The sequence below is a fragment of the Scophthalmus maximus genome, chromosome 12, assembly GCF_022379125.1.
Source record: "Scophthalmus maximus strain ysfricsl-2021 chromosome 12, ASM2237912v1, whole genome shotgun sequence".
Classification (NCBI taxonomy): domain Eukaryota; kingdom Metazoa; phylum Chordata; class Actinopteri; order Pleuronectiformes; family Scophthalmidae; genus Scophthalmus; species Scophthalmus maximus.
Window position 1 is genome coordinate 5,723,453 of NC_061526.1, and position 26,961 is coordinate 5,750,413.

A 26,961-nucleotide genomic window follows, 5' to 3' on the forward strand; every position below is an offset into this window, starting at 1 on the left:
AATATCTTTGGTGTGGGGACAAAAGAAAGCCTCATCTTGGAGTTTTGGGAAACACGATCGCCATTTTATGGACCAAATAGCGAATCGAGAAAATATTAGACAGATTAATAAGCCCTACACAGAACTAAAAAAGATGCTAGAACACTTTATAGAGTCAGGCGGTGATTCTCTGTGGGTTTGTTACCACGAGTGACGGCTTCCACATTATACTCAGATTCTTGATCCATTGGTACAATAAAAAATATTGCAGCTTCAAATCTGCTATAATTTTTTTTACCACACAAGCGCAACAAGCTTTAAAAACAAAAAAGACACAATATCGCCACATAAAGGCAGCAGATATTTTAGCAAAGCAAAACTACCAAATCAATCACACAGTGTGGGCTGCGTTTCTGGCCCGGTCTAAAACTCACTCGCCTTTTTGTTCTGTTTTGGTCTCCACCTGCTCCAGATGGGAAATAACTAGGTCCACCAGCTAGTCGCTAACTCTCTCTATGTGCTGTTGGGTGCCGAACAGATGGCGTAGAGCGGATTTAGCAGCGCAGTGAAAACATTAGATGTTGCAGTCAAACTAAAAACAATGAGTTGAAAGATGCTACAGCGACAGAGCCTCTTGACGTCCTAACAAGCAATCTCTTTCATAACACACAACTATTAGATCATTTGTTTATACAAAAAAATATCCAATAGTGCGGCTTTAAGCAATCAAATTAACATTTTCAAATGGTCATTTTAATTCTAAATGTATTTAGTTCCCTTCTCTTATAGATGCAAGTGGTTGGTTTGACGACTGAAGTCACAAATTCATGATTACAGAACAGTTCTCGTCAGAGAGAGGAAACGACTTTGCATGTTGAGCTGTAGTCCACAGCCCCAGGACACTGTGACTCACTCTACTCAGACACTATCAGTGAACCCTAAAGGCTCCCGCATCAATGTGAATATATTGAAAGAAAGAAAGAAAGAAGAAGCTGTAGTTTCACTGGGCCGGCAGCAATGGAAGTGTCAAAAAATGCAAATTCCTGTGCTTGAAGCATTACTTGAGCAAGCACTGGAGGGATGGGTCAACCCCCTTCGAAACAAATCCCTTCATTAATTCATTCATTCTGCTTTTTACACATCCACAGTCACCTCTGATTTGGTTATGTAAACACAGTGACAGTCAGCAAATTCTCTCCAAACCGGAACACGCACACAAAGATCAACTCGTGTTTTCTTTCACCTGTAGCAGATGAGTGTCTCGACTGCGGGGGCTGTGTATCTGAGACAACTATCATCCGGCAGAGAACTAGATGTTCCCAGCGGCCACAAGGAAGGGCTTTGTTTGTGTTAATGCCAAACAAGCTAAATACACCGCGCCATTAAAACGGGGGAAGACCACGTTCCCATCGCCACTCATCCGGCGACCTTTTACCAAACGTGTCATTCCCTCTTACAGAGATGATTTATGCTTCCTATTGTTTACACTGCGTCGCTACAGTAAAAAGAGGAACGCAGCAGAAGATGAAAAGGGCCCACGATGAGGAAGTGCTGTGTGGTTCGTTGTTGACGTAAACCTGAGAGATGATATTTTAAAGGGGCAGTAAGCGTTTTAGTAAAAAAAATTAAAAAGCATTTTTTGAATTATTCTGGTGTTTAACAAGCCAACCCGAGGAGACCATCTCATCAAAGGTGAAAACCGCTCATCTATAAAAAAATTAATTGCACAAGAATGGAAACATCCTCCGATACCGTCCCCCGCTATATTACCGAAACTAAACTCCAGCTCCTCTTCGACTCCGACGTGCTCTTTTGAACCCCCCTAAAATCGCAAAGAACACCAACTGACCCGCCAAATGTTAAACCCCACCCCCTCCGGTCTCAGCCCCTGACCGCTCGCAGCGCGGCCCCACAGCTTTGAACCCTCGACTGCTTCGATGGCACCCGCCTCCATTCCAACCTACATGCTCTACTGCTGCTGAATGTACTAGGCACAAACGGAGTGTGTGTCAATACGCAAATATACCTGCAGGCAAAAAATTGTAATTCCCAAACGCAAGCATAATGTCCTGATGACACATCATTTCTGAATGTGCAAACTTATCCTACAGTGAGTTTTACTATCCACCGATTAAGTTTCGTATCCTTAAGGCGACATTAACTATCAGGGAAAGAAATGTATTTAACAGCACTAAGTTAGGAGAGATGGACGACTGTAAGTAGTAATAATAATGAGGATATTCATAAATACAGATTGGGTAAATAGATGCATTGATTAAAAAGTAATGTGAGAGGTAGACAGTCGGTCCTTGTGATTGCTCATCCGATCTTATTGTCCGGTGATCTCACGTTGCCCATGGTTACAGATGGGGGAGATAATGCTCATCTCCACCAGTCTCCGTTGTCCGCACCCCCTTCCTCACTTATTGTTTGTCCACCACGCCTGCTGGCTTCGGCGCTATCAGCTGGCCCGCAGTGCAGACGGGGACGGCGGCGGAGTTGCTGTGCAACGGTAGCGTAGCTGAATGACAGCATTTAAAAAGAACTGAGGAGATCTCTCTCTACTAGCATATTTAGCTCCAAATAAAAATAATTTTAAAAGAACTCTATAAAATTAAGTATGACAAAAGAAGAAAGCTAAAAAGTTGTAAAAATAAGACACTGGCCAACTGGCTACATGTGCAGGGGAGGAAATGAAGCCTCATGAATTCTAGTTATAATTTGAGGGAATTTTTGTGTTCTCTGTTTTCTTTACAACCAAAATGAATTTCACATCAGATGTTTAAGTGAAGATTAAGGACGCCGGAGCCCGTCAAAGCAAAACAAACCCAATTCACGATCCGCTCGGGCCGGGGTTTGTATAAAAAAAGGACACGCTGCACATACAGGACTTACAGGAGCACACACACGGCCTTTGTGTTCTCCTCGCCTGATTCGGTGCCAGTGACAAGGCAGCTGACCTTTCCAGGGAGCTGGCTGGGAATTGGGTAATGCTGCGGTCATGTTCACTGACACTGTATTAAGTCACCAGCGTCTCTGTGTGTGCACCACTACCCCTTCATTGTTTCGCGGGCTGACATCGTCCCTGGGCCCCGTTTTTTTTTTTTCTTTCTTTTTTTACACTTTTCGCCTTATTAATCAACACGCTGTTTATCCCCCTGGTTTATTTTCAGGAGCTGCTTAACACTCGTTAACGGACAGTCGTGAACGCTTTAACTGCCGGCTGGGAAAAGGGTTTATTACTTCCTCCAGCAATCGTGGATGTGTTAGATGAACATAAATATATAGATGAGACTGCAGGCTCCCTTTTTATGAGGCTTTTTATGTGTCTACAGCTGCAGCGCCGTGTGTTCTGTCACTTTTGGCAACGCAAAGCGCAGCTCATTGAGTGCAAACATACCAAAGTGCGAATGAGTAACAAAAAGAAAGAGAAAAAAAAACCCCACTTGAAATTAGCAATTCAATTTTTACCTTTTTTTTGTGGGCTCGTCCTCGCTAATTTGCCTACGAGTGTACGTGACAGGAAGTAAAGGGAAGGATGTCGGCTACAGGTGCACGTTCCACTAGCGCGCCTGAAATACATTTTGAATAGGATGCATTTGAATTCTTAGAGCTTTTCTGGAGCTTTCAGTCGTATTCCATGGCCAGAGGGAGTTTGCGTCAGTGTCAAGGAGATCGGTCGATCATATATTTTGGGCAAGGATAACAACCCCGGTCTCCGGTCAGGATCTCCAGGGCCACGAACAAACGTCATCCTCTGATGAAGGCCATGCGATGCAGCTGAGAGCTATGGACATTTTCCAACAAGTGGAGCTTGAGCTGAGAGATTTTTGGAAAAACAGCTTTAAGGACACTTGACATTTGAGCTGAAAGTTCGATGACAACTATTATCTGCCCACACAGCCCACAGTTCAGCTCAACCCTTAGCAGGAAGACTGCAAATACGTAGAAATGGCCAATGCCTGAAGGCAACAACAAAATCCGCCTACAAGCACCACTAAAGCTCACGAATGAACACACACACACGAACCAGAGTGTAAAAAGGCCAATTCCCTCTTGGACAGGGACAAAGAATCATTCAATTATTCCTTCAAATCCGAGCGTGTGTTTGGAGCTCAGCTCACAGAAGAGAGAGGACTCATAAACTCATCGTCGGGCACTTTGGAAAAGGAGAAACCGACTCAAAGCACAAACACAAACCAACTCTATTTCAAGGTTTTGAGAAGAATACCTGCGCGAGACTGTCATCTTTGAAAGTATTTATGCGAACGTCCTCTCCAGTTTCACATCCGCCACTCACTACAGCTGCCTTAAGTATTTGTTTGACACTGTCCAGCAGTGTGTGCTGACGGGGACTGAAGTGTGAAGTGGATGAAGACAAGTGAAAAAAGGGAAAATTTTGGGAAGCAGCAGACGTAGAAAGACACAAATAACCGCCACTACTTTGAGATTTTCTGATAATATCTGACTCGGTCTTGTGGGTTTGAGCAGTCGCGCTCCTAACGTATGATGTCTGAAATGTACAGTTTGAGTGAAACCATAGACCAAAGCATATAACACGTATATGAACACTGGGTAGGTTTTGAATGGAGCGGTGACTTAAGCTTTTTTTCCAGACATGAAGTGAAGAACGCAGCAGGAGGAGAGTCAGACGCTGAGGGAAACATCTGCGGAACATTCAGGCGATCGGTGGTGTTGTCACATGGGCTCACCCCCGAGACATTTGCCCTGACATTCAACCGGGGGGGCCGGCGGGAAGAAGTTCCGGATAAAATGTCCGGAGCAACATTTGCGTTTTCACACACAAGCCCCCTTCGGAACAGTTCTGGAAAATATTCCCGGGATTTCAGTGCATGTCAGACAGCAGCTGTACTGTACACGTATACAGTAACTACATCCACACTTCAATCCTACACTATGTGTCAACGTGTTTCGCTATTACTGTACAGTCTCCAGAGTTCCATAAAGGATTTTTATAGAATTTTTGTTATGCAAACATTCAAACATTTACAACAAGCCCCACCCATACCCCAAAAAATCCTTGGACAGATGAGAATGAGATAAAAAAAATTTAAAAAGAACAAATTTTAAAAAATGGGACCATTTCTGGAATGTATACGCGATGCAAATCATCTCGCGCTACGCCATAAACCTGCTGCTGTCTGCTGCAAAGCGTCTACCTCGGAGACAACCTTAACCTGTAGCATCCCTGTTAAACAAATCAACGGAAATAATTTAAAATACAGGGGAGTTTTCCACGTTTCCCCTACACACACGCGCGTGCGGGCCCTTCATCCCACTGAGTCGATTGAAGGCACCCGCCGTGTCCAAAAGCCTGAACAGGGGGTCGACAAATCGACACAAGTCACAAGACAGATGCAAACAGGATGGATACATCCTCCTCTCATTAGCTCCTGTCAATAGCACAATTGCAGAGGGGACGTGGCGACGGATGACCTGTGACCTTGTGACTGTGATCAGCGCGAGTCACAACCGGGAGAGCATCTGTAAGGTGGGATTCTGGGTTGTGACCTTGCACGCCCGGGATGCTCCCTGTCGAAGCTTGCATGTGCAACCATTTATTTGCAACAAAAAACCCCAAAAAGGGGCAATCGCAACATTACTGTAACACGCTCTGGGTGAGGATGCTGCCCTGCATTCCTGTCATGTCACGCATTCCCCGGCAATGCAAAGGAGGATGGGGAGGATGGGGAAGATGGGGAGGATGGGGAAGATGGGGGGGGGGGGGGACCAGAGGTGACTGACGACATCAAAATGCATCACTTTCTGTTAAACCCCCCCTGCGCAAAGGGCTTTCCCCGCGACACGCCGGTGAATGGAGGAGGAGGAGGAGGAGGAGGGAGGAAGAGTGCTCGCGTGCATGAATCGGAGACACTCATGAATGGCCCCGCTTACCTGTGGCGGCTTCGTGTGCAGCATCGGCCGACCGGTGAGGCAGATCGTCGGGGTGAAGGAAGCCGGAGCCCAGTACCGCATAGATGACGAGTCCACGAAGCAGCACATTCACCGCCGCGTGGATGTAACTCATGGTGGAAGGGGTGGGGGGGGAAGAAGAAAAATGATATGTCCGTGGTGGGAGTGAGGATGGAGGGAGAAAAAAAATAAAATACAGATGGTGCAGACTGAACAAAAAATAAATTAAATAATAATCAGTCTTTCTTGTCTCTCTTGTCACGAGCTAAAAAAATTTTTTTTTAAAAAAAATTAAAAATGCTCCAACTTAAAAGAATCCCAAAAATAAATATAATATAATACAATAAAAAAAATAAATGTAAGAAAGTCCCAGGCGCAGGGTGAGACCTGTGCCGGCTACCAGCTGACACCGAACCTCACGGGAGCGCGAAGAACGCCTCCGAAATAATAGTTCATCGTGAGTCACCGGGAAGGTGAACTACTTTGAAAGAAGACCCCCCCCCCCCCCCCCCTCCTCCTCCTCCTCCTCCTCCTCCTCCTCCTCTTTCAAGAGGAAGAAGAAGAAGAAGAAACACCAAGGACTGTGTGGCGATTTGCAGCTAATGAGCCAAGCACATGCAGTCCCGTCTGAAGGAACCCCCCCTCCCCTCCCCTCCCCTCCCCCGGTCCAAAACAAAAACAGACGCGGAACTACTTGTAATAACAACAATCAAAAAAAACCTAATTGTATATAAATAAATAGCCTCTTCTGGAAAGGGGGTGCGTCCTCCTACGTGGGCCCGTGACTGTCGTCCCTGTACTTCCACGTACGGTACGCGAGCACCGGGGGCCGCCGGAGCATATTGGAGTCGCCGGAGCTTCTCCCCCTGGGTCCCGCCTCCCTCACGCGGACGTCGCACAATCCCGTCGCGTCAACGGAAGCGTCCGCCGGTGCTCCCTCCGCTTCCCGTGGGGGCACGCCGCACGCGACATCCGCCGCCGGAGCCGCTCGCTTTTCTCTTCGCAACGTCAGCTGCTCTCTTCGCGGCTCGGTGTGCGAGTCATACTCGAGCGCCGCCCGTCCGTCGTCCCTCCCTCCGTCCGTCCGTCCCTCCGTCCGGTCACTGCCGCCGCCGCTCCGCCGGCTGGTGCACAAGCAGCGGGGAAGGGAAGCCGGAGCGGGGCCGGAAGTGTGTTTGACATCGGGGAGGGGGGGGAGGAAGGAGGGACATACGGGGTGGGGGACAACACCACCGCCATCAGCCGATGGTGTTTTTTTTCTTTTTAAAAAAGGAATAATTTAATGAAAGAGTGTTAACTCACTTCTACCCCGGCGGTAAGGCTTTTAGTTTTATTTTACAAAATGAAAAAAAATTCAAATATTTTTTAACTATTGAATTGTTTGTTGGCTGCGACAGATTCTTGACCCTCTGCCAATCAGAGGAATCCTCCACAGAAACTTTATTTCGTTTTTTCCATTTCTTCTTCCTGTCGTGACGACGACGACGATGAAAATTGCTTCACTGTACTCCACTTCCGCACTCCGGGCCACTAAAGATTTTCCCTCCAGGCTGAGCGCTTCCCATTGGCTGGACTGTCCCAACATGGCAGCGCCTGATTGGCTGGTTCAGACAACTTCTTTTTTCTTTTCTTTTTTTTTTTGGCCTTATTTTGGAAGATGCACAGCGTGGGGAATAAAGTGAATGTTAAAGGATGATTCCAATGATTTTTTCCCCCACAGCAATTCATTCGAATAAACATTCTTTACTTTTTTTTGCAGTATAGCGTCATACTTATAAATTAGATCAAAATAAAGTCTACCCCCACCATTACTACCTTTATATTATTATTATTATTGCAATAATACATTGTAGCACCTCTCTTAACAAAGTTACGAAGAAAAGACAAAAAGTATTATTACAATTACTTTTTAAAACTATTTCTTCAAATACAATATTACAAATGATAATAGTCATCATCACTATTAACTTCACTGGCAAAAATTTACTGCTGGATTTAAAAAAAACATCCACAGATAACAATCACTGTTATTTCACTGTGCAAATAATCTTACTAACTTTAATAATACATCCATCCATCTTTGTCAATCTATGTAATCAGAGAAACAACTAAAAGTTTGACTTAGTGTATTTTTCAGAAGAGGCAAAAAAAGGTATGTAAATGTAAGGAATTAAACATTAAAAAAACTTTTTTAGCAAAGACCATTTGCTTCCTTGTGTTTAAACAACATCAGAAGTTTAAATGTCAAAGTCCCAACAGGCTGCAGCCTAATTTACACTCCGGTTTGCAAGTAATCCTTGGGCCCTTGTACTCCACTGCTATAAATGGTTCACCTGTCCAAAGTGTCACGTGTAAGGCAGGTAGACTGATAAACAGATCTTTTTTTTCATGTGAATTATGTTTCCATAAGAAAAAAAACTGCCTTCACAGAGCCTGTGTACACAGCCGGCATTGATTAAAACAGCAAATCGGTTCAAATAGATGGACCAGGGCGGGAAATTGACTTTCACTTGCGGTAAGGAGGAGACCGTATTCCAGCAGTGGTTGATGTCACTCTGAAATTCCCAAGAGGCGTGCTTCTGGTAAAAGGCTGTGAGCAAAAATGTACTTATTTTGAAAATTTAGTATCTTTTTATACTACTATTTGACTTTTATTCTAGAAACAACTAGAATAAAAGTTGTTTCTAGAATAAAACTATTTTTAAGGTTAAAACTATTTTTTTAACCTTTTTCCTTTCATCGGGTTGATTTTTAAGTGTTGTTATTTTGAGATCAATATCATATACATTTCATAAGCATATAAAAGACAACATAGGGTAAATCTGTACTTTTTTTGCACCCCTCTCTGGGAGTGAGACATTACAGGGCTGTCTCATTACACTGTTCAATTTGATATGGTTTGAAAACCTAACCGCAAAGATGTTATATCATCAGTAATGAGAGAGTAATGAAACCTAAAACAACTCGCATATGCCCGGACACTTATTAGGGCTCACTGTACTCGATAGGGCTTTCAACGAGAAATCTTTCATCGTGGCCAGACTCGTTGTGTTGATGGACATGATGCAACGCGGCACCTCGGCCACCAGGAGGGACCTGCTGCATGGGCGAACTATGTAACTAACCGTTACTACCAGCAGGTAACGGTTGTCTCAGGAGGAAAAGACTCCGAGGGGGCCAAAAGGAGGTGCACGACTGATAAAAGAATCGGGCCGTGGGAGTCCTAGTAAACAGGTGGCAGATGTAGCAGGAACCCGGGAGACGGGGAGAGGCAAAAGAGAAGAACAGCATAATTCGATACGAGCCCGCAGAGCGGGGGGTGGGGGCGGCGGGGAGGGAAGGAAGGCAGCCAACAAACGACGGAGGGATAGAGCAGATGCTGCATGTGGGAGGAGGACTGTGGGAAGGGGACAGACGGTCAAGTGCAAAAAAAAAGAAAAGAAAAAAGGCTGCTACCTGTCATTTAGCAACTGTGCCTTCACTAAAAATGCCTATGGCGAACTCAAGTACAGTGCGCCCCGTCCAAATATTTACCCTGTCACACAAACCGAGAGAAACGTATAGTTGTGGAGCAGGAAAGATCAGGCAGCGTCTACTGGAGGCAACAAAAGAAAAAACCTGTCACACATTTCAAGGCCTCAGTCAAGTTTTGGTAGAATAAAGTGGAGGAAGGGATCAACAAAATGTTATTTTATTTTATTTTAAAAGTGTAATTTCAGGTTGCATGAAACATTAAAAATGGTTTGGATGGAAGACATTGGCATTGACTGGCAAAGGATACTGTTAATAGATAAGAAAAAAAAATTGATTGCATTTAAAGCAAAGTCGATGCACAGTGTCTCTGAAAAAAACTAGGACATACAGGTCAATACATTCAGGCATTAAATTCATGATTTGAAATAAATTGAAAGACAATCATAAAATCGTGACGATTAAATAAAATAAATAATGGCACTGAAGGTGCAAAATGCCCCCTTAGGATGGCGACAATATTCGATTCATTCATAAATACAATATAATGTGTATTCACAGCAGCTGCTGATCTGAGCTCTTAATTCCGTTTTTGTCTTTTGACTATTTCTCCCAACGTGCTGGCGTGGACTAATTGCATCCAATCTCCGCATTCATCGGTAACAGCTTTATCTGGTAGTTATAACAACAGGGAGGAGCAGAGCTGCATAAATTGTATGAGCTAATTAACACTTCATTAGCCGAGCTCATAGATGTTATTGTTGTTTTCCCCTCGCGCGCTGCTATCGTGACACAACTACCGCTTAGTGCACCTCCTCTCCTAACGAGCTCCTCCTCGGCTCATCCAAGCTCGGCTCAGCTCGACTTTCCTGCAGGGTCGTATGGCTTATGGAGGTTAGCTTAACCGTAATGGTTTATAGGCTATACTTACAAACTGTATAATATCTAATAACACGATACAGGGTATTCACTATTTTTGGTTGCATACAAGCTAAAGAGGGGGTTTGGCTTTTTTTGCTTGAACCACCACGAGATGCGGTGTGAAATGTAAAGTGTAGTTTTTCCTTGGTTATTCTTTGATTTCCAACAGTGGAGTCTGGTGTTTCTTGATATTAGCGTAGTTATGGCAAAGCAAAGTGTAGCATTTATCTTTATTGTCTCGGACAATAAAGTGTACTTGTGCGTACCACGACTCGCACGGTGCTCTCTCCAGGCTCCTCAGATGGCGGTGGCAAAGAGAAAGATCTGGATGAGCGGCATGACCTTCAGGGTTGAAAGGTCGGCGAGGACAGCCTGCAGAGTGTGCATGTCAAACAAAACACAAATCAGACTTGTCACCCCCGACCACAGCAAAATGTACCTTAGCCCATGAGAGGGGCTATTAAAGAACACCCTCACCCTTATTCCAAGAGACATATTTAGGGATTTAAAAAAAGAACCACACCGATCGACACGCTCAACGATAATGCAGGATCCTTGGGAAGCGACAATCCATGCTTTCAGAGCACACCGCTCCCCCACCTTGTCCTTTTCGGACCGACGGGAGATTAAATTTAGGGACCCGATCGCGTACAGAGAGAGGGTTTAATATTTCAACACCAGGTCCTGAGGTTCTAAATATAAGATAAGGAGCAGTATGTTATGATATCTTCTCTTCCCTGGGGCAGGTGGTAAATGAGCAAGCAGATAGTGCCGGCCAGCATCTTAGAGCAGCAGATCGTCCCGCTGCCCCAAGCGTCACGTTGTAGTTTAAACCCCCACCCTGAGGGGACGAGAGGGTGGGGGGGTTTCGGTCATATGAGATGAGGAGCGGGTGCGGTATACAGCGCCGACGTGCACAAGAATGACATTACTGGTTACTGTAATAATGCAACACGAGTTAGAGTGCAGAAAGTAACACTACATGCACTCATCCAGCTCTTTTCAAAGTTGTTTAGAATTTACAGTTATTAAGATGGCTCTGCACGGAAAAAGATGGACGCCAATCTTCATCATGGCTTGCCGAGAGGGGATGGTCTCAGTGGACAAGCCTGTTCCTGCATAAGTGGTGTTGGGAAAAGGGGGAAGCGGACTTGGGAGGCGCTGGTAGGCCTGGTAAACAGTGCAGGGTGAGAGGGTGAGGGTTCTTAACTGTCTAGTTTTTTCAGACGCGCATGCAGGAGACTGGGTTACTGGAACTGGCTGGTCATCAATGGCTATTTACAGCCTTTGAGGAGAATGTGGGGTGGGGGGTCGGCAGAGAGAGGGGGCTGGAATCAGAGTTTCAAACACACACGCACAAATACTCATAGACGCGGAACTACTTGTAATAACAATAATCAAAAAATGTGAAAAAGTCCAATGTGAAAAACGGCCATACCTCAGCCGAGGCAAGTGACGTCACCTCCATCAGGTTCTCGGCGCGGAAGGCGAACACAGCAGCTGCGAGGACTGCAGGAGGTGTGAGTAAGGGGAGTATTCGGAGAGCAAATGGGAGAGAAGAGGAGAGGACATGGGGGGGAAGAGAAGGATAGGGGAGAACAGAGGGAGGAGGTTGAGAAACAGACGAATAGGAGAAGCAAAGACACGTGTAAGAGAAGTGGATGAAAGAGAAAATGATTGTCAGTCATATAATAATTTTTTTTGATGACAAATGTAGAGGGCAAAATGCGCCTACCTGCGACTACCTCCAGCGAGTCGTATCCCAGGATACGGTCCCAGAGAAGGAGCAGTTGGTCCGTGGACAGATAACCAGAAAAGGCCCGCACCATCCACTTAAAGGCAATACGCAACCTGATGACAACAACATCACGTCTTCTTACATTGTCAACACATCATAACAAAATAATATCAAAAAAAATGTTATTAGCATGTAACTGTTAAATAACTAATAACACAGGCTTTTAAGGCCTTTTTTAAAAAGTGTAATTCCAGAAATTCACCACATGGTGTCAGCAGCTCATAACTATAGGACTGCAACAAATGTGCATTATTATATTTTACAAGAGAAAAATATATGTGTGTGCAAGGTGTGTAAACCTTACAAACAACACCCAAACATATACATTTCATCAAGTCTTAATGTCCCAGACAGAGCGCAAATGGCAATAAAATGCATCTTTCACAGTCATTAACCCCGGTTAAATTAAATTCAGGTACTTATTTCTTTTTTTTCTTACAAAAGTAAAGACATGAAGACTTTACTGCTACAGATAGGCACGCGTGTGGGAGGAACAAGGTAATCAAGATGTCAAGTTTCGATGGCAATAAAAGATGTTCAGACAAAAAGTCCCTGATATGTGAGGACACACTGATCCTCTGGAAACTGTAATCAACTTTTCATTGGAAGATTTTTTTTAAACTCCCTGAGCAGAATTTTCTAAATTTAACCTCATGTTCAATACTTTGGGGCCCGAACTGAAAACCAAGGCACACGGCTTTTGTCATGTTTTGCTCTCTTGCTCGTCTGCCACTTAAAGCCATTGTTTTTCGAGTAGATAGATAGTTCATGTCTGTGGTCGAGTTTCTCTCCTGAGCCTGTCAGTCCGCGGGAGGGGCAGCGTGCAGGCTACTCACGGCTGTGCACCGATCTGTCGGAGGTGGTAGAAGAGCTGAGGCAGGTGGGTCTGGAGCAGCCGCTCAAACTGCAGGCACAACGACACGATACCCTGCGGGAGCACAAGTGTGACCACGATAAGTACAATGTATTGTACGAACAAACATTAAGCAGACACAAACAGAAAAAGTTATACTTATCCAGGAGACTTACCGAGTGAGAGGAGGAGATGGAGTGTAATCTGAAGAAGAAGCGGATGTACATTTCCCTGAATACACTGTACAGCTTGGACGGCTCGTTGTACAGGAAACACAAAGGTGCCACTGTGGGACACACACACACCCTGTTATATCCTCCTCAAAAAAGCAGCAGCATTAGCACAGCACATTAATAGCTAAGCCAAACGTACTCACCATACATAGAGAAGCCATGGAAAGGGATTATGCCTGTTCAAGTGAGATTTCCAAGTCAGTGAACATTGAACAAAGCATATTAGTCTCCAGTTGAAACATTCACAAATAAACAATACGCCACATATGAAGGACATACGTTAAATATACCAGGAAAGTATTTGGTGGGTTTGTTGCTGAAGACGAAAGAAGGTGCAGTTTTGTTTTGTTTTGTTTTGTTTGTTACCGCTGGTATTCATTAAGTTTGCTGGCTCTTTAGAATTACTTGACTGACCATTTTGTATTTGTAATTATTATAGAAAGGGGGAAAAAAGGTAATGATGGGAAAAGTTTAACTTAACGAAACAATGTCAAAGGACGTATTTAACAAAAAGAACATTACTTGAAAAATGATTATGTAAACGCAAATCTGCAAGCTGGTACAGTCAGTGCCTATTGACTTTGAACTGGCACTGTACTAGGTTTATTAATTTCTTCATATTTTTCCCGCAGTATAAAAACACTTAAAATAATGTTAATGTGAAAATTCAGGCTCACCGTTGGGAGGATAAACAACAGCGCACTCCTCATCTCCCACTTTCCCTGTGAGACAGACAGAGAAGGAGCAGCACGTAACTACTGTCATGTACATGTGATGATGTGATGTAACGCGTGTATGCGTGTGTATGTTTGTGTGTGTGTGTGTGTGTGTGCGGGCACATCATCTCACCCTGGATGTAGGATTTGGGAGGAGTGGCACTGTTGTATTTGAAGTGCTCCAACACGGCGGCATCCCGGGAGAAACACAGCAGCACCTGGGAACACACAGGGATTAACATACGCTCACATGGAGACACACACACACACACACACACACACACACACACACACACACACACACACACACACACACACACACACACACACACACACACACACACACACACACACACACGCTCTGGAAGACGACGATGCGTCGAGGCGCCTTGGTTCCTCCTGGATAAGAATCCCATTAGAGCGCCGCACCTGGAGCCAGCGTCGCAGGATGTGCAGCTGCAGACTGTGACCGAGCCTCAAGTGGCTGCTCGTTTCACAAAAATGACTCTTTCCATTACGGTCCAATTTCTGTGACTTTCTAAGAACAGATTTCATTTCCACCGACCACTTAAGGTGAATGACATCGGGTGAGGGGGGGATAATTTGTCTGGGTAGTAGATGACGAAAAGTGTCCTCTCTCTCCTCTGACCTTGCAACTCTTTCACTGGTTAGGAAAACTGATATGCAAATGTAGGCAAAGAAACCAAAAGCACATCCACGAGAAGACAGCGGGTGTGTCAGCAGACAGTTAGCGTTAGCATTAGCAGTTTCGTGAAACCTTTATGGCAGAATCTCGCCGATGTTGCCGCTAAGCCATCTTGTAGCGCACATTCTTCCACCGGTCAACCAAGCACGGACAGCTGTGGTGGCCGGGGCCTGTGTTATTTGCATATCATGAATTAATTATAGTCTCAGAATTCGTCAATGAGTGAGAGAGAGTGGAGGGTTTCCAGCCCCATTTCATTTTTTGGGGCAAACAATGTTAAACAAAATATATAAGGCATAGCAGATTATTTTTAAACGTGACTGTAGGGGATCTTTAAATATCACAAGAAAGCGAATGTAATACAGGGGTTATGGGTTTTTTCTACTTCTCTGAAAGGGCATAAACTGCTTTCTAATCAGACAAGGACATATTCATCATCTATTTTTTAAATAGACCTCAATGAAAGTGGCCACATTGTGACGTCGAACATCCACGGGAAATTCTCAAGTGTTGTTAACCGCCTTAACAACTTCTTAAGATCACAGCAGCACCTGTGTGCATCCTCGCTCTTCCCACCGCACGAAGATTCTTTCACTGCCTAGCGAGTTTACCATCGGTCAACATTGACAGTGATACCGACGGCTTTGTTCTTGGCTACACCTGTTAACCCGTTGATTAGCCACCGAAGAACACGACTTGCTGACAGCTGCTGAATAAACCGGTTGCCAGAGGATATATATATGTGTTTATCGGCAGAGCACCGCAGGCAAACAGAGCGGCGGCGACCAGAGAAGCCCACAATAACAAAGTCACATCCTTGTCCTGGGCCGAATATGCACCGGGAGATTAGGAGGAATGCTGTCATACATTAACTGCCCTGACATGAGAGTGGACTGACACGAGTTTGAATGTTTGGGGCGGTGAAGTGAAGTTATCAGCGATGATTAAGCTCTTATCTAATGGAAGGAGGACAGAGGTTGTGTTTGAGAACAGTGGGAACCATCGTGGAGATTTGCTGAATGTCCCCAGGTGCTAATAACTGTAGGAATTATCAAGTTAATGGACTCAAAAGGCATTTTTGGGTTTTAAAATATCCTCCAGTGCTGACTTCTAAAACGAGAGGGGGATCGAAAAGCAATTATGGAAATCGCTTTTCACAGTCGGTGACTAACATTTCAGAGACAAGGTTTTCATAATGTCCAACGCAAAACAAAGTTTTACTTTACAAACTTTCTTGGAGTTTGACGTTCACATACCAAGAACACAGCTGGAGATTGTCCGAGTGAGAGGCGTTCACAACAGCAGGAACATTTCAGGTACATTCAGCCTACGGGTGGCGCCCAGGGTAGACAACCACTCCCTTGCTGTGAATCTTCAGCGTTGTTTTGTATTTGCTGTGTTTCTCTCTTTTTTATGCTTTAGCCCATTTTTCTCTTTAATGGTGACATTATATCAGGGGGGGGGTCAAATTTCCAGGAAATTTTACTTAGGGGACTGGTAGGAAAAGTTCCGGGAAATGTCCGCGGCAACATTTGCGAACATTTGTTATTCACATCCGTAAAAGTTCAGGAAAATGTCCGGACTTCAGATGTGCACTCAGTTAGGAAAAGGTGAAATCCGACGTTTGCAAGGCCCGACTGAGATTCAGCAAAACATTTTCTTGAAATGAAAAAATGATGGGCCACGCTACTGCCAATAAACTCAAATTAACAACACCCACACAGTCATAGTCACGATAGAACAGATAAGCTGAGTTTTTCAGTTCCTTTTTGAAATTTATCCCTGATTATTGACAGAAAAACATAAACAAAATTTGAAACCCAGTTGTCAGGGGCTTCAGTTGAATGTACTGATGTAATGAGATTGAAAAAGAGGGAGAGCTCACCTGATAGAGGAAGTCTTCAAACACAAAGTAGTAGTCATCATTACTGGCGGTGAGCTTCACATCCTGGTGGGCAGGATGTTGGTGATTGAATTCGATTTCACGATGCGAAAACAAGTGCATTAATTGTACAGGTCGTAACTCAGGAAAGAAAAAATAGTTAACATAGAAGTCATATAAATGGTGGTATCAGTGTTTATGTTGTGCAGGACCAATGTTTTAGCGATTGAAGCTTGAAATATTACTGTAAGGCCGGCCTGGGCAGTTAAACAAACATGAGCCGTACCTTATAGATAAGGTTGTCCACCAGCAGGTCATGTTGTATGACTCCAGCCTTGAGCTGTTCATAATGCATCACATCCTGGGAAGGAAAAGATCAAGTTTTCCATCACTCGAATAAAAAAGAAAAATCCATCAACCTCTTTAAATCACCATTATGTATTTGTTATCCCTGACAGTCACGACGGGAGGATTAAACCAAGCTTAAAGGATGGAGATCGTGTTTCCGACAGACTCGTTTAAAATCAAATGTGTCTCCGGTTCGGGACGGGTTGTCGTAAATGAAGTAAAGAACAGGCAACGGTGTGGATGGAGAGATTTAAAAAAAGAGGAAGACAAAAAAGAACTCTGTGACAGTTGTGAAGCACCTTGGCAATGATCAGCGCTGCGGATGTGAGGAGAACAGAAACGGAGTTAAAATAAAATGTAATAAAATATATGAGGTTAATATATATGGTATATTGCTGCTACGGTGTCAAAGCGTGGTTCACAGCAGTTCACTGTGGAGATATATTTCCAGAGAATAAAAACCTGAAATGAGGCACTAAAAATAAGATGGATAAACGTTATTTAAAAGTAAATATTATGTTTTCTATGATACAGCTGCAGCAGGGCACAGGAATTTCATTTTGTTTTTGTCAACAGGAGTCGTTTTTTTGTGTTTTCATGTAATATCTGTTCAAAAGGTTCTTTGATTCAGTGGTTGTTAAAACGTAAAAGTTATTTTCAAGATGCAAGGCCGTGCAAACTGTCACCGGCCAAGTCTGACTGTTTAATGTGTTTGCCCTCATGCCGTCAGGAGCGACAGCGACACTCTCCAGACCTCCGCCAGGTCTTCCCTCGGAGATCGGTCTTCCCATCGCAAAAGTATTGTTTTATTGACTTGGCCTCAGCTTGACACTCTGGACTGCGGCGTTTACACAGCTCTCTGCCACACAGGCAGGCAGGCGGCCGCTCTGTTTGGGCTAACTGTGCTAAATCGCCAGCATTTGATTATCTTAGCGACTGCAGCCGTGGCTGAAAACTTGGGGCCTGTAGTAAACACGCAGTTTGGGAATCGATGCAGCTGTTTATGTCTGAGGCTGCTTCATAACAAACACTGACAGCTGCCACCGAGGGGAGCGCAAATCAGCCGCGCGGTCGCGTGTGTTTGTGTGCGTCTGTGGATCTGACCGCAGTACCGGGGGCTGGTTGGTGGAGTTCAGGATGAGGGCCCACAGGTCTGCCCGGAGCCCGGTGGGGCAGCCCTGCCTGCTGTACTGCTGCGCGGCCGCACTGTCCTGGTCCACGACCACTAGACGAAACACAGGGACGAAAAAGTAAGAGAAATGAGAGGGGGGGTGTTCGTGAAATCTGGCATTCACTGTACAGACCATTTTCCCTTCAGGAGATGAGAAGATCAATACCACTCTCACGCCTGTCCATTGAACGTGAAGCCGGATGCCAGGAGCTTTGTTAGCTTAGCATAGCATAAAGACTGAAAACAGGGGGAAACAGCTAGCCTGGCTCTGTCGACCAGACAAAATTATTTTAGTGTTAAATAGATTTTAGCATTCTGCATCATGCCATAGCTGTCACTCACGACCACTGACCACTGCCCAGCAATCTGAAATGTGACCGACGGAGAATCGCTGGCAATGTTTTCATGGCTTTTTGGTAGAATGAGGTTTTGTTTTCTGCGAGAGAAACTGAAATACAACATCTTTCAGCGGACACAAGATCGCGGAGGGCAAAACTCGTTCTTCAATGAAGAGTCACGGCAGGTATTAATCTGAAACGCTGGTGCGTAGGCCTGCACAGACGTTAACACGGGTTCGCAATTTCATTCTATCCCTCTGAAAATGAATAAACATTATTCCCATAATGGCATTTATTACATAACTTTCCACCCCCCAAAAAAACCCACTTCAGCCTCTCCATTCAACCCTAAATCTCTGCTGTGACAGTAGCTGCAACAACAAACGACTCTTGACTTAAGGTGCTGGTCAGTCATAACATAAACCAACGCACTCCTCGACTCTTAAATTTCCTGCTGGAGTGCACTTAACACTTGGCCCGGAGCGCGGCTCAACACAGCGAGGCCAACCGAAGGCCGACATCGTGGGCCGGGAACCTTGTGGCTGTGTATATGAAATACAGCCTGTATTTTTTTTACACTCTCTTGCCGACTGATGTCCGCAATAAGGCCGGTGTTTACGCCAGGGTCACAGCAGGGCAACGAGTCGAAAGTCAAAACGATTACAGCACCTTTTTTCCGTTTACAGTTGATATAAATAGGGTTTTTTGATACAACTCTCCAGGAGAAGACTGTTTAACATAAAAATAAAATCAAAACCTCTAATTGTACAAATATACAACAACAAAACTACAGACGCAGGGCTGCAATTTAGCCTGCTTTTTGGCTGCTTTACTTAATATTGAGTTAAAAATTAAATATTGATCAGAAATTAATAAGTCACGATTTCCTTCATGACTAAAACCAAGGGGATGAGGTGGATATGCAGACCTGGGGACTCTTTTATAAACATGGCGTACGCACAAAACGGGGCTGGAAATGTGCGTACGCCACTTCCCACGCAAAGGTCGTGATCTATAAAAAGCAAAGTTGACGGAAGAATGTGCGCACCGTAAGCAAACTGAACTGAAGTCAGGTTGTAGAAATGACATGTGAGAAGAACGATTATAAGTATTGATGCCTCACGCACAGCGCTCGCTATTTTTTCTCGCTCCGGTGACCAACTCATTTTACTTCCTCAACAGCGACACATAACATTTGCCCCGAGACACTGCAGCATTTATTAACAGACAGACTGAAACCTGCCCTCGGAATTGCGTACAGGTGTGCTTACGCAGGGTTTTATAAGTCTGAATATTTTTTTGTGTACGCCATTTTAGGCTTTCTACGCACAGTTTTATAAATGAGAACCCAGGGCTCCACCACCTAATCAAAAGTCTGCACCAGTGGGACCGACGTGGAGAAGTGGTCAGGTCCTAGAAGTAACTCTGTGTACGACTGAAAAACAAGTTGGAGGCTCAGGTCCTTAATCATTGTGAGCACTAAGGGCCCGGGGTCTGCGGTTGGGTCCAAGCTCGCCACTCTGGAGGAAGTGGCAGAGGACGGGATGGTGGGACAACTACAGACAGTCATGGACCACGCCTCACACCTAAAGAGCACCTGCAGCCACAGACTCATTCCACCTCGCTGTGTCATCCAGGGATACTCATCTACCTCGGCCGGGCCTGGGATTACTGAGCGGGACTAAATTTAATCTCAGCACCTTAAACACTTTGCCCTCAGTACATAGGACTATTATACCACTCTTTCTGTAATCTTATATTTTTTATCAGACTTTGTTTCTTTACTGCACTTTCCTAACTAATTCAGGGCTGTTAACTGTTAACTATTTTTTGTTGTATATCACTGGGTATTTTTGTAGTTTCTTCAACATTCTTGTACTTTCTTTCTCTACTTTCTTTTCTTTGGCGTCTGGTTCTGGCAAGTTTGTTATTTGTTGAGTCCCAAATTTATAAACTAAAATATGAGGATAATAATAACAACATAAAACTCTTTATATAAAGAAATGTAACAATTTCAATTCCAAAAAGCAAACACTTACCTTTCTTCCCAATCTGAACATAGTCGTTTTCAAACAAGTCTGCACAGGGTTTATAAAAAGAAAAAAGAAAGAGAACAAATGTGATTCAGCAGTGATGGTTTGCTTGGAGGCTCAGTTATTCTAATGTTATCTCTTTGATTTTGCAAACACAGAAACGGTAGATAGGTTCTATTTTAAACCCCAAACACCGGACTGCGAGGACGTTGATATCTGAACTAACAGAAACTGTTTGAGGAATCCAAGACAAGCATGTGGCACAGAAGAAGGGAGGACAGGCTGATATGATGCCAGTGCGGTTTATACACCATTAAAATCCAGTCATCGTGAGGTAAACAAGATTTGTTTCAGTAATATTTCTGATAAATCACTGGCAGCAAATGAAACGGGTGAAGGTTTCAGATACTAGCGGGCTGCAGAATAGCTGGCGGAAGCTTCAGGAGTTTTGATGTTGTACATTGCGAGAATACCTGGGTGCATGTGTGCGTGGTCGTCAATCCCCAACTGCCCCGCGGTCAGGTTCAGCTCGCAGAAGGCCCGTCTCTGTGAGAGAAAACAGAAGCAATAAAAACACGTTTACGCAAGTTTCAGATCCATTGTGCACTTCCTGGGGCTTCACGGGATATAGCGCCGTCTGCATTGAACTCCCACTGAGGTCACACCAAGGTCACTAATGGACAAAATGCACCTAATACACGAGCAATAAAAAAGGAGCCAGACGTCCAACGTGGGTCCCTACCAGCTGTGGGACGTCTCTGACATTGAGGGGAACCTGGATGAGGCCCCAGTGGCTCCTGGCGCTGACATCCTCACTGCTGTCGTGGTTGGGGTTCCTCAGACTGACTAACACCTGCGCAGAAAGCGTTGATGAAAGCATTACCGAGCCAAATTCTCTCCCTCAAGCTGTCGAGTGAGCAGTAAAAGAACCGTCTTACCTCCAGAAAGTCTTTGGGGGCGTAGACGGGCCGGAAGCGGCTCAAATCTGCAGAGAGACGCAAACACTGTAAAACAGTGGATCTCAAAATTCTTTCGGGCATTTTAGGAAAAAAGCCCAGAGCATACTAGAAGATCATCTCACCCTTGACACTCTCTGTTTGAGCGTTTCAGGACAATCAAAACACGAACAAAAACATTAAGAAACAGTTTTTTATCAAAAGGCCATAACTGCACTTAACTTTGCAATATTACAGATGAATCGGGCAGTGTCTTGTATGTGTGGATATGTTTTTTAGAATATCCTTCTCTTTTTATATATTATCATGGTGACTTTTACAGGCTCTTTTATATATTTATTTAACTGTTTTGCACTTTTTATGATGTTTGCACTGATGTTTGGACTGCATCCAATTTCCGTGCAATAACAATAAAGACTCTATTCTGTTCAGAAGCCAAAAAGGTTCACTCCCCTCCCCGCAAATCTGTAAACGATGAGAGCAACTAACATAAAAGTAGATTTTTTGTCAAAATAATGTTTAAAATATATAAACTGCATAATCTTGCTCATGTATTTTCCCTATACAAGTCATATTCATTCAGCTTAGTCTCCACTTTTTTTTATTTCACTCCCAACCCCCCCACCCTCTCTCCCCCAGCAGTGGCTCTATGCCACTAACACTCCTCCAGCCGACTAATGTACACAATGTTCACGTACGCAAACTTAAAAAAAAACGTGTTTTAGAGTCTGTTAAACCTAGACTACACAAACGCATCCAGCCGCGAAGTTTCACTTCGTCAACTTGAAACTCGAATATACTTCTGAATGTGTCTGCGGCAGTTGCCTTCAGCCGGCAGGCCCCTCACTTCAAAAAGTCAAAAGGACAGAGACGGGACAGCTGAGGCAAAAAAAAAAATAAAGCGGGAATTCCATCTGCCGTCGGTGCAGCGCGGCAGCGAGAGTCGAACAGCCGCGTCGTCCCCAGAGCGAGGGCGTTATCGCTGCTCCGTCCAAGGAGTCTGGACAGCTTCTGTGTTCACAGAGCAAAGTGTTTACAGCCGGCGGACAGCGCACAGCCCTGAATGTTATTATACGCCGCCGTCCTTTGATAGCACTGCAATGACACAAGAATGCCATGTCCTTTGTTCGTGTGCTGGCTCGAAGTGCAAGAGAGCGGTTCATTGAGAGTCGATGACTAAAGGAAGTAAGATATTAGTATATACGACATACTCCCCTTTTAAAGTCTACTTTTAAAATATTAAAAATACACATTAGCCAGAATAAAACATCTCTGTGTCCAAGTGCTGGTTTTTTTTTCCTTCCCAAGATTTTATTCTCGCCAAAGCGGGCGCGATTCGAAGCCGCGTCTGAGCGGCTGTAAACTCCATTATCTACTTTTCAGGTGATGCAGAGTGAGAAGCTCTTTAAGTGGAAAAACCTCCCAGGATAAAATACAGGCCGCGAACGTAGACACGGAAGCTGGCAGATCCCATACAGAGATGTGTTAAGCCGCCGCCGTTGAGTACACCGGGTGTCTGAGTGATGCCGCAGTTTGCGCCACACATCAACACTAATCTTTCATAAAAGCCGGATTGCTCTGGGGCCAAGGCCCCTGGGTAATGTCTCCACAGACCTGGTTCGTCTGTACCCATCTCGTTCCATTTGTTTGTGAGCTCCTTCTGCTCTGCCGCGGGCCTCTGTGGAGGAGAGAGGTGGGTTTCAAACAAACAAACAAACAGGAAACACACAAATCCGATCTCTGGTCGTAAATACAATCACTGTACACAGAAAAGGACAATACTGATTTAAAAAAAACTGTAACACTGCTTGTTTATTATCAAGTATTACTGTACTGGGTTTATGTCGCTCTTGGCTACTGTCAAACGCTGCAACAGTTCAGAGGGCAGACAGGTCAGACAGCTGTACGTCACCAAAGAATCCTGACTTAATTATGTAATGATGATTGACAATATTTGAGCTACCATGCGGGCCAGGGGCACTCCCAGTTCGGTGCTCATGCTGTTCAGGCTTTTGAGGACACGCTTCTCCCAGCTGGCCTGTGTGAGGGAGCACACACACACACACATATTCGGATACTGTGTTACAAAAAAGGCTGACTGATTCGCAAGGCCACGTCTCTCTGACTTCAGCAGACAAAAAAAATAAATAAAAGACGAGAGTCAGGGAAGTAGAAAGAGATGCGAGTGCGGGCGTGACGGCGATGAGATGAGACAGACTGACCTGGGCCTTGCGCATGTAGGCCAGCGGCTCTTTGAGATGCTCCGGAGGAGCGGCGGGGTGGCTCGGGGGCGGCTGGCTGGAATAGGCAAAACACAACACGTGCGGGTTTGAGGAGCGTTACAGTGCAATGGACGAGTAAACACATAAAAATGCCACAGTGTTTTTGCCAGTTAAGACTGACGGATCTGTGGGACCCGAGCCAACGCGGACGCAAAAACAGCTAGTTCTCGAAAAAACAGATAAGTGCTTAAAAGAAGTAGGTTGTCAAACAAAAAAGACAAATGAAATGTTCAGATTCTTTTTGAAAAACAAAGCCACCATTAGTGCCCCCTGCACCTTGAGCACATGTGCTCCGGGCTCCATATTGAATGACTCAGCATCTCAGCGCATTAAACAAAAGTTCAACCTAACCTAAACACCTATAAGAGCACAACGTGGGCTGACTGATGGCAAAAAGGAGGGGGGGCCATTAGTCAACGTTAAATGTCGTTCCTCTTAGCGGCAGAGCACGAAGCGTTCCCATGTTCCAGTCAGACGTTACAGTCGAGGAGCTGTTGAGTGGGAGAACAAAGAGTTTTTCTTTTTTTTTCATTCGAATAAAGATAATGACTTGAAAAGGACACGTAAATCTGAAATTTTAACGGCGCAATTATCCATGATTTAAGATAAAGCCTCTTGACAGCCTCAGCTTTTTTTTTTTGTTAAAAGTCGGGAGTAAAAAGTAAAATTGTGTCAGAAGTTGATGACCCTGAATAATCATGAGAGAGGAAGACAAGACTGAATTCAGCGCTGCAGGAGGCAGAGCAGCAGGTTGGACCTGTGCTGCCGACGTCCCTCTGTTTAAAACACCTGCTTTGCATAATGCCGCCGTGTGTCCCGGGGAACGGTTGACTTGAGTTATTCATAAAACCAAACACTCTACTTACAGTACTACACGCAAACTGCGAGTGTACCTCGTCTGTGATACGTACAGAACGGTTTGTTTGAATCTTACACACACACACACACGTCACAGACAAGCAGTGTAAACAATTTACAATATGCAAAAAATATTATGTTTTACTTGAAAAAGATAAAGGATAAAATGCTTTCAGAAGTAGAATTCAGTTTGATATTCAGCTACAGAGTAGAGCTGCAGCAGTTAACCGATCAGTAATCGACTGCTAAATTAATCAGCAACTACTTAGATAATCGATTAATCGGTTCAAGACGTTTTTATGAAGAAGAAAAAAGGCAAAATTCTCGGATTTCTGCTTCTTAAATATGAATATTTTCTGGTTTCTTTGCTCCTCTATGACAGTAAACCTAATAGAGCTGCAAAAGTTAATCAAATAATCGATTAGTTATCGATGACTAAATTAATCGGCAACTATTTTGATAATCGATTAATCGGTTCATGTAGTTTTTATGAAAACAAAAGTCAAAATTCTCTGATTTCAGCTATGAAATGTGACTATTTTCTGATTTCTTTGCTCCTCTATGGCAGTAAACTGAATATCTTTGGTGTGTGGACAAAACCAAAACAAACAAAAATCAATCTTGCTGGTTTGGGAAACACAATATTCATTTTTCACCATTTTATGGACCAAACATCTAATCGATTGTGAAACGTGTGGGTGGGTGCATAATGCTTTACATCTACAGTACTGTATGTGCCTCAATTGGATTAAATACTATTGAAAGGAAGGAAAATGAGCAGAAAAGTGTTGGAGAGAAGAGAGAGCGGCGCGGCGCTGGTGAGTAGGACGCTGTCGTTTCCCCCCGAGGGAAGAATTCAGAATATTCACTTTCTTTTTGTGCAATTAAAACAATCTATGAACTCAACCTAAAAAAAACATCTAACACGACCCAGACTAGTGTCTCGACACTGTATAACTGAAATAACCGCGTGTGGCTTCTCCCCTAACGCTCCACAATTATGAAATATTAAGAATTTATTTATTTATTTTTTTTAAAACAGCATGGTCACATCTGAACTGAAAACCTAACGGGTAAGAGCTAAGTGTGTGTGCACACGAGTGAGTGTGTGTGTGTGTGTGTGTGTGTGTGTGTGTGTGTGTGTGTGTGTGTGTACATGACTGGACATAACTTACACATGCAGCTCCCTGTACACGGAATTCTGCAGCTTCCTCTCCCAGCCTGCAGAACAACGACACACAGTTATCACCAGCACACAGACAGAATAATCATCATCATAATCATAACAATCACAATCACCATCATAATAATAACAGGTCAGTGGTTATCTCTTTACTGTGAGGAGGGGGCTGGTTACAGAAGAAGCTAACGCTGTGACACGAATGAGTGACGGACCTGCTGTTTTGAGGAAACTGCGGACGTCCTCTTTGAGAGAGTCCAGCTTTATCTCGGGCTGATGTAAACACTCCTGGGCAAAGGGAGGAGGCGGACATTTTAATTTTCTACTACAGCGTTTACAAGTCAAAGCAACACGTATCCAGCAGGGCAGGGACCGGGGCGGCTCGTTAGCAACATGCTAACGCCCACGACTCACTTTCGCTTGTCTCTCTATCTGCGAGTGCAGGTGGCTGCCCTTGAGCCGCTGCACGACGTGAGCGACGCTCAGCGACAACTCGCTGCCCTCGTCCATCGTCCAGCAGCCGAACAGTTCTCCGTTCAGTTCACTTGTTTCCGTTCTCAAACAGTTCAGGTGGCGGTGGCGGCGACGTCGTCGGCGGCGGCGGCGGCAGCCTCCTCCACTACCACTGGGTTACTTAGCAACAGTAGATGAGCGCGCGGGGGGGAAACAAACACTCGGCACCTCAGTTCCGGGGTGAAAATCAGTTCCGGTAAAAAAAAAATATATATATATATATATCAAAATGTGATAGTTTTAGATTTCTTCTTAAATAATAATAATAATAATAATATTTAATTCCACATGGTAATAAGGTAGATGTGTTTTTTTGTTAAAATGCATACATTTCTCTCCTAATATCCTAGTGCGCATGTCACAAATATTCACCTTTATTCGTGCAGTAGGTTATTTGCTCGCAAGCCATGTTTCGCCAATTCTGGATTGTTGTAAAATCTATTTGGGGCAAAAAAAAACACGAAATATGAAAAAGAAGAATTCGGAAAGAAATTCAAAAATTCATGGGTGAAAAGTGATGGGATTCAACAAAGGACCCTTCATTAAAGTACTGTGTTTAAGCGCAGCATTATGACACGTCTGCTGTACTCTGTTTGATAAATACATCTGCTCCTCTGTCTCCTCTATTTAGTTCACCGGACAGCAAGAGAAATGTGATCAGATTATTTGATGGATTGTTTTGGATTAAACGACACAACGTTGTATAAAGCAGAAAGTCAAATGCTGCTCACATATCTGTGAATCAGTGTCAACAATTTATGTCATAATAATAAGATTAATAATAACAAA

At 44.2% G+C, this 26,961-nt stretch overlaps 2 protein-coding genes across 5 annotated transcripts in view; both read right to left on the bottom strand.

Annotated features, from left to right (window-relative positions):
• The window catches only part of stim2b (stromal interaction molecule 2b), a 34,432-nt gene extending 28,048 nt beyond the window's left edge, over positions 1–6,384 (bottom strand). For both annotated transcript variants that reach the window (XM_035618496.2, XM_047336138.1), the window contains exon 1: positions 5,896–6,384. In XM_035618496.2, the coding sequence (XP_035474389.2) occupies positions 5,896–6,028 (133 nt within the window). In that variant the 5' untranslated portion in view covers positions 6,029–6,384. The remainder of the gene's footprint in view (positions 1–5,895) is intronic.
• On the bottom strand, positions 6,200–26,307 carry tbc1d19 (TBC1 domain family, member 19). 3 transcript variants are annotated; one of them, XR_004786482.2, is made up of 22 exons: positions 26,074–26,307; positions 25,875–25,947; positions 25,655–25,700; positions 23,562–23,637; positions 23,303–23,377; positions 22,954–23,017; positions 21,322–21,368; positions 21,126–21,236; positions 20,857–20,929; positions 20,390–20,428; positions 17,954–18,066; positions 16,780–16,854; positions 16,497–16,559; positions 14,039–14,123; positions 13,867–13,911; positions 13,333–13,365; positions 13,133–13,242; positions 12,940–13,031; positions 12,041–12,156; positions 11,744–11,814; positions 11,516–11,590; positions 6,200–10,677 (listed from the first exon to the last, which is right to left on the bottom strand). XR_004786482.2 is itself a non-coding variant. In XM_035618508.2 (21 exons), the coding sequence occupies exons 1-21, from the start codon at positions 26,167–26,169 to the stop codon at positions 10,603–10,605; spliced, it is 1,578 nt and encodes a 525-aa protein (XP_035474401.1). In that variant the 5' UTR covers positions 26,170–26,306; the 3' UTR covers positions 6,200–10,602. The 3 variants fall into 3 exon arrangements, 1 of the variants encoding a protein (XP_035474401.1); XR_007031770.1 differs by having other exon boundaries at positions 11,516–11,633; XM_035618508.2 differs by lacking the exon at positions 11,516–11,590 and having other exon boundaries at positions 26,074–26,306.
• Between the last annotated feature and the right edge of the window lie 654 nt (positions 26,308–26,961).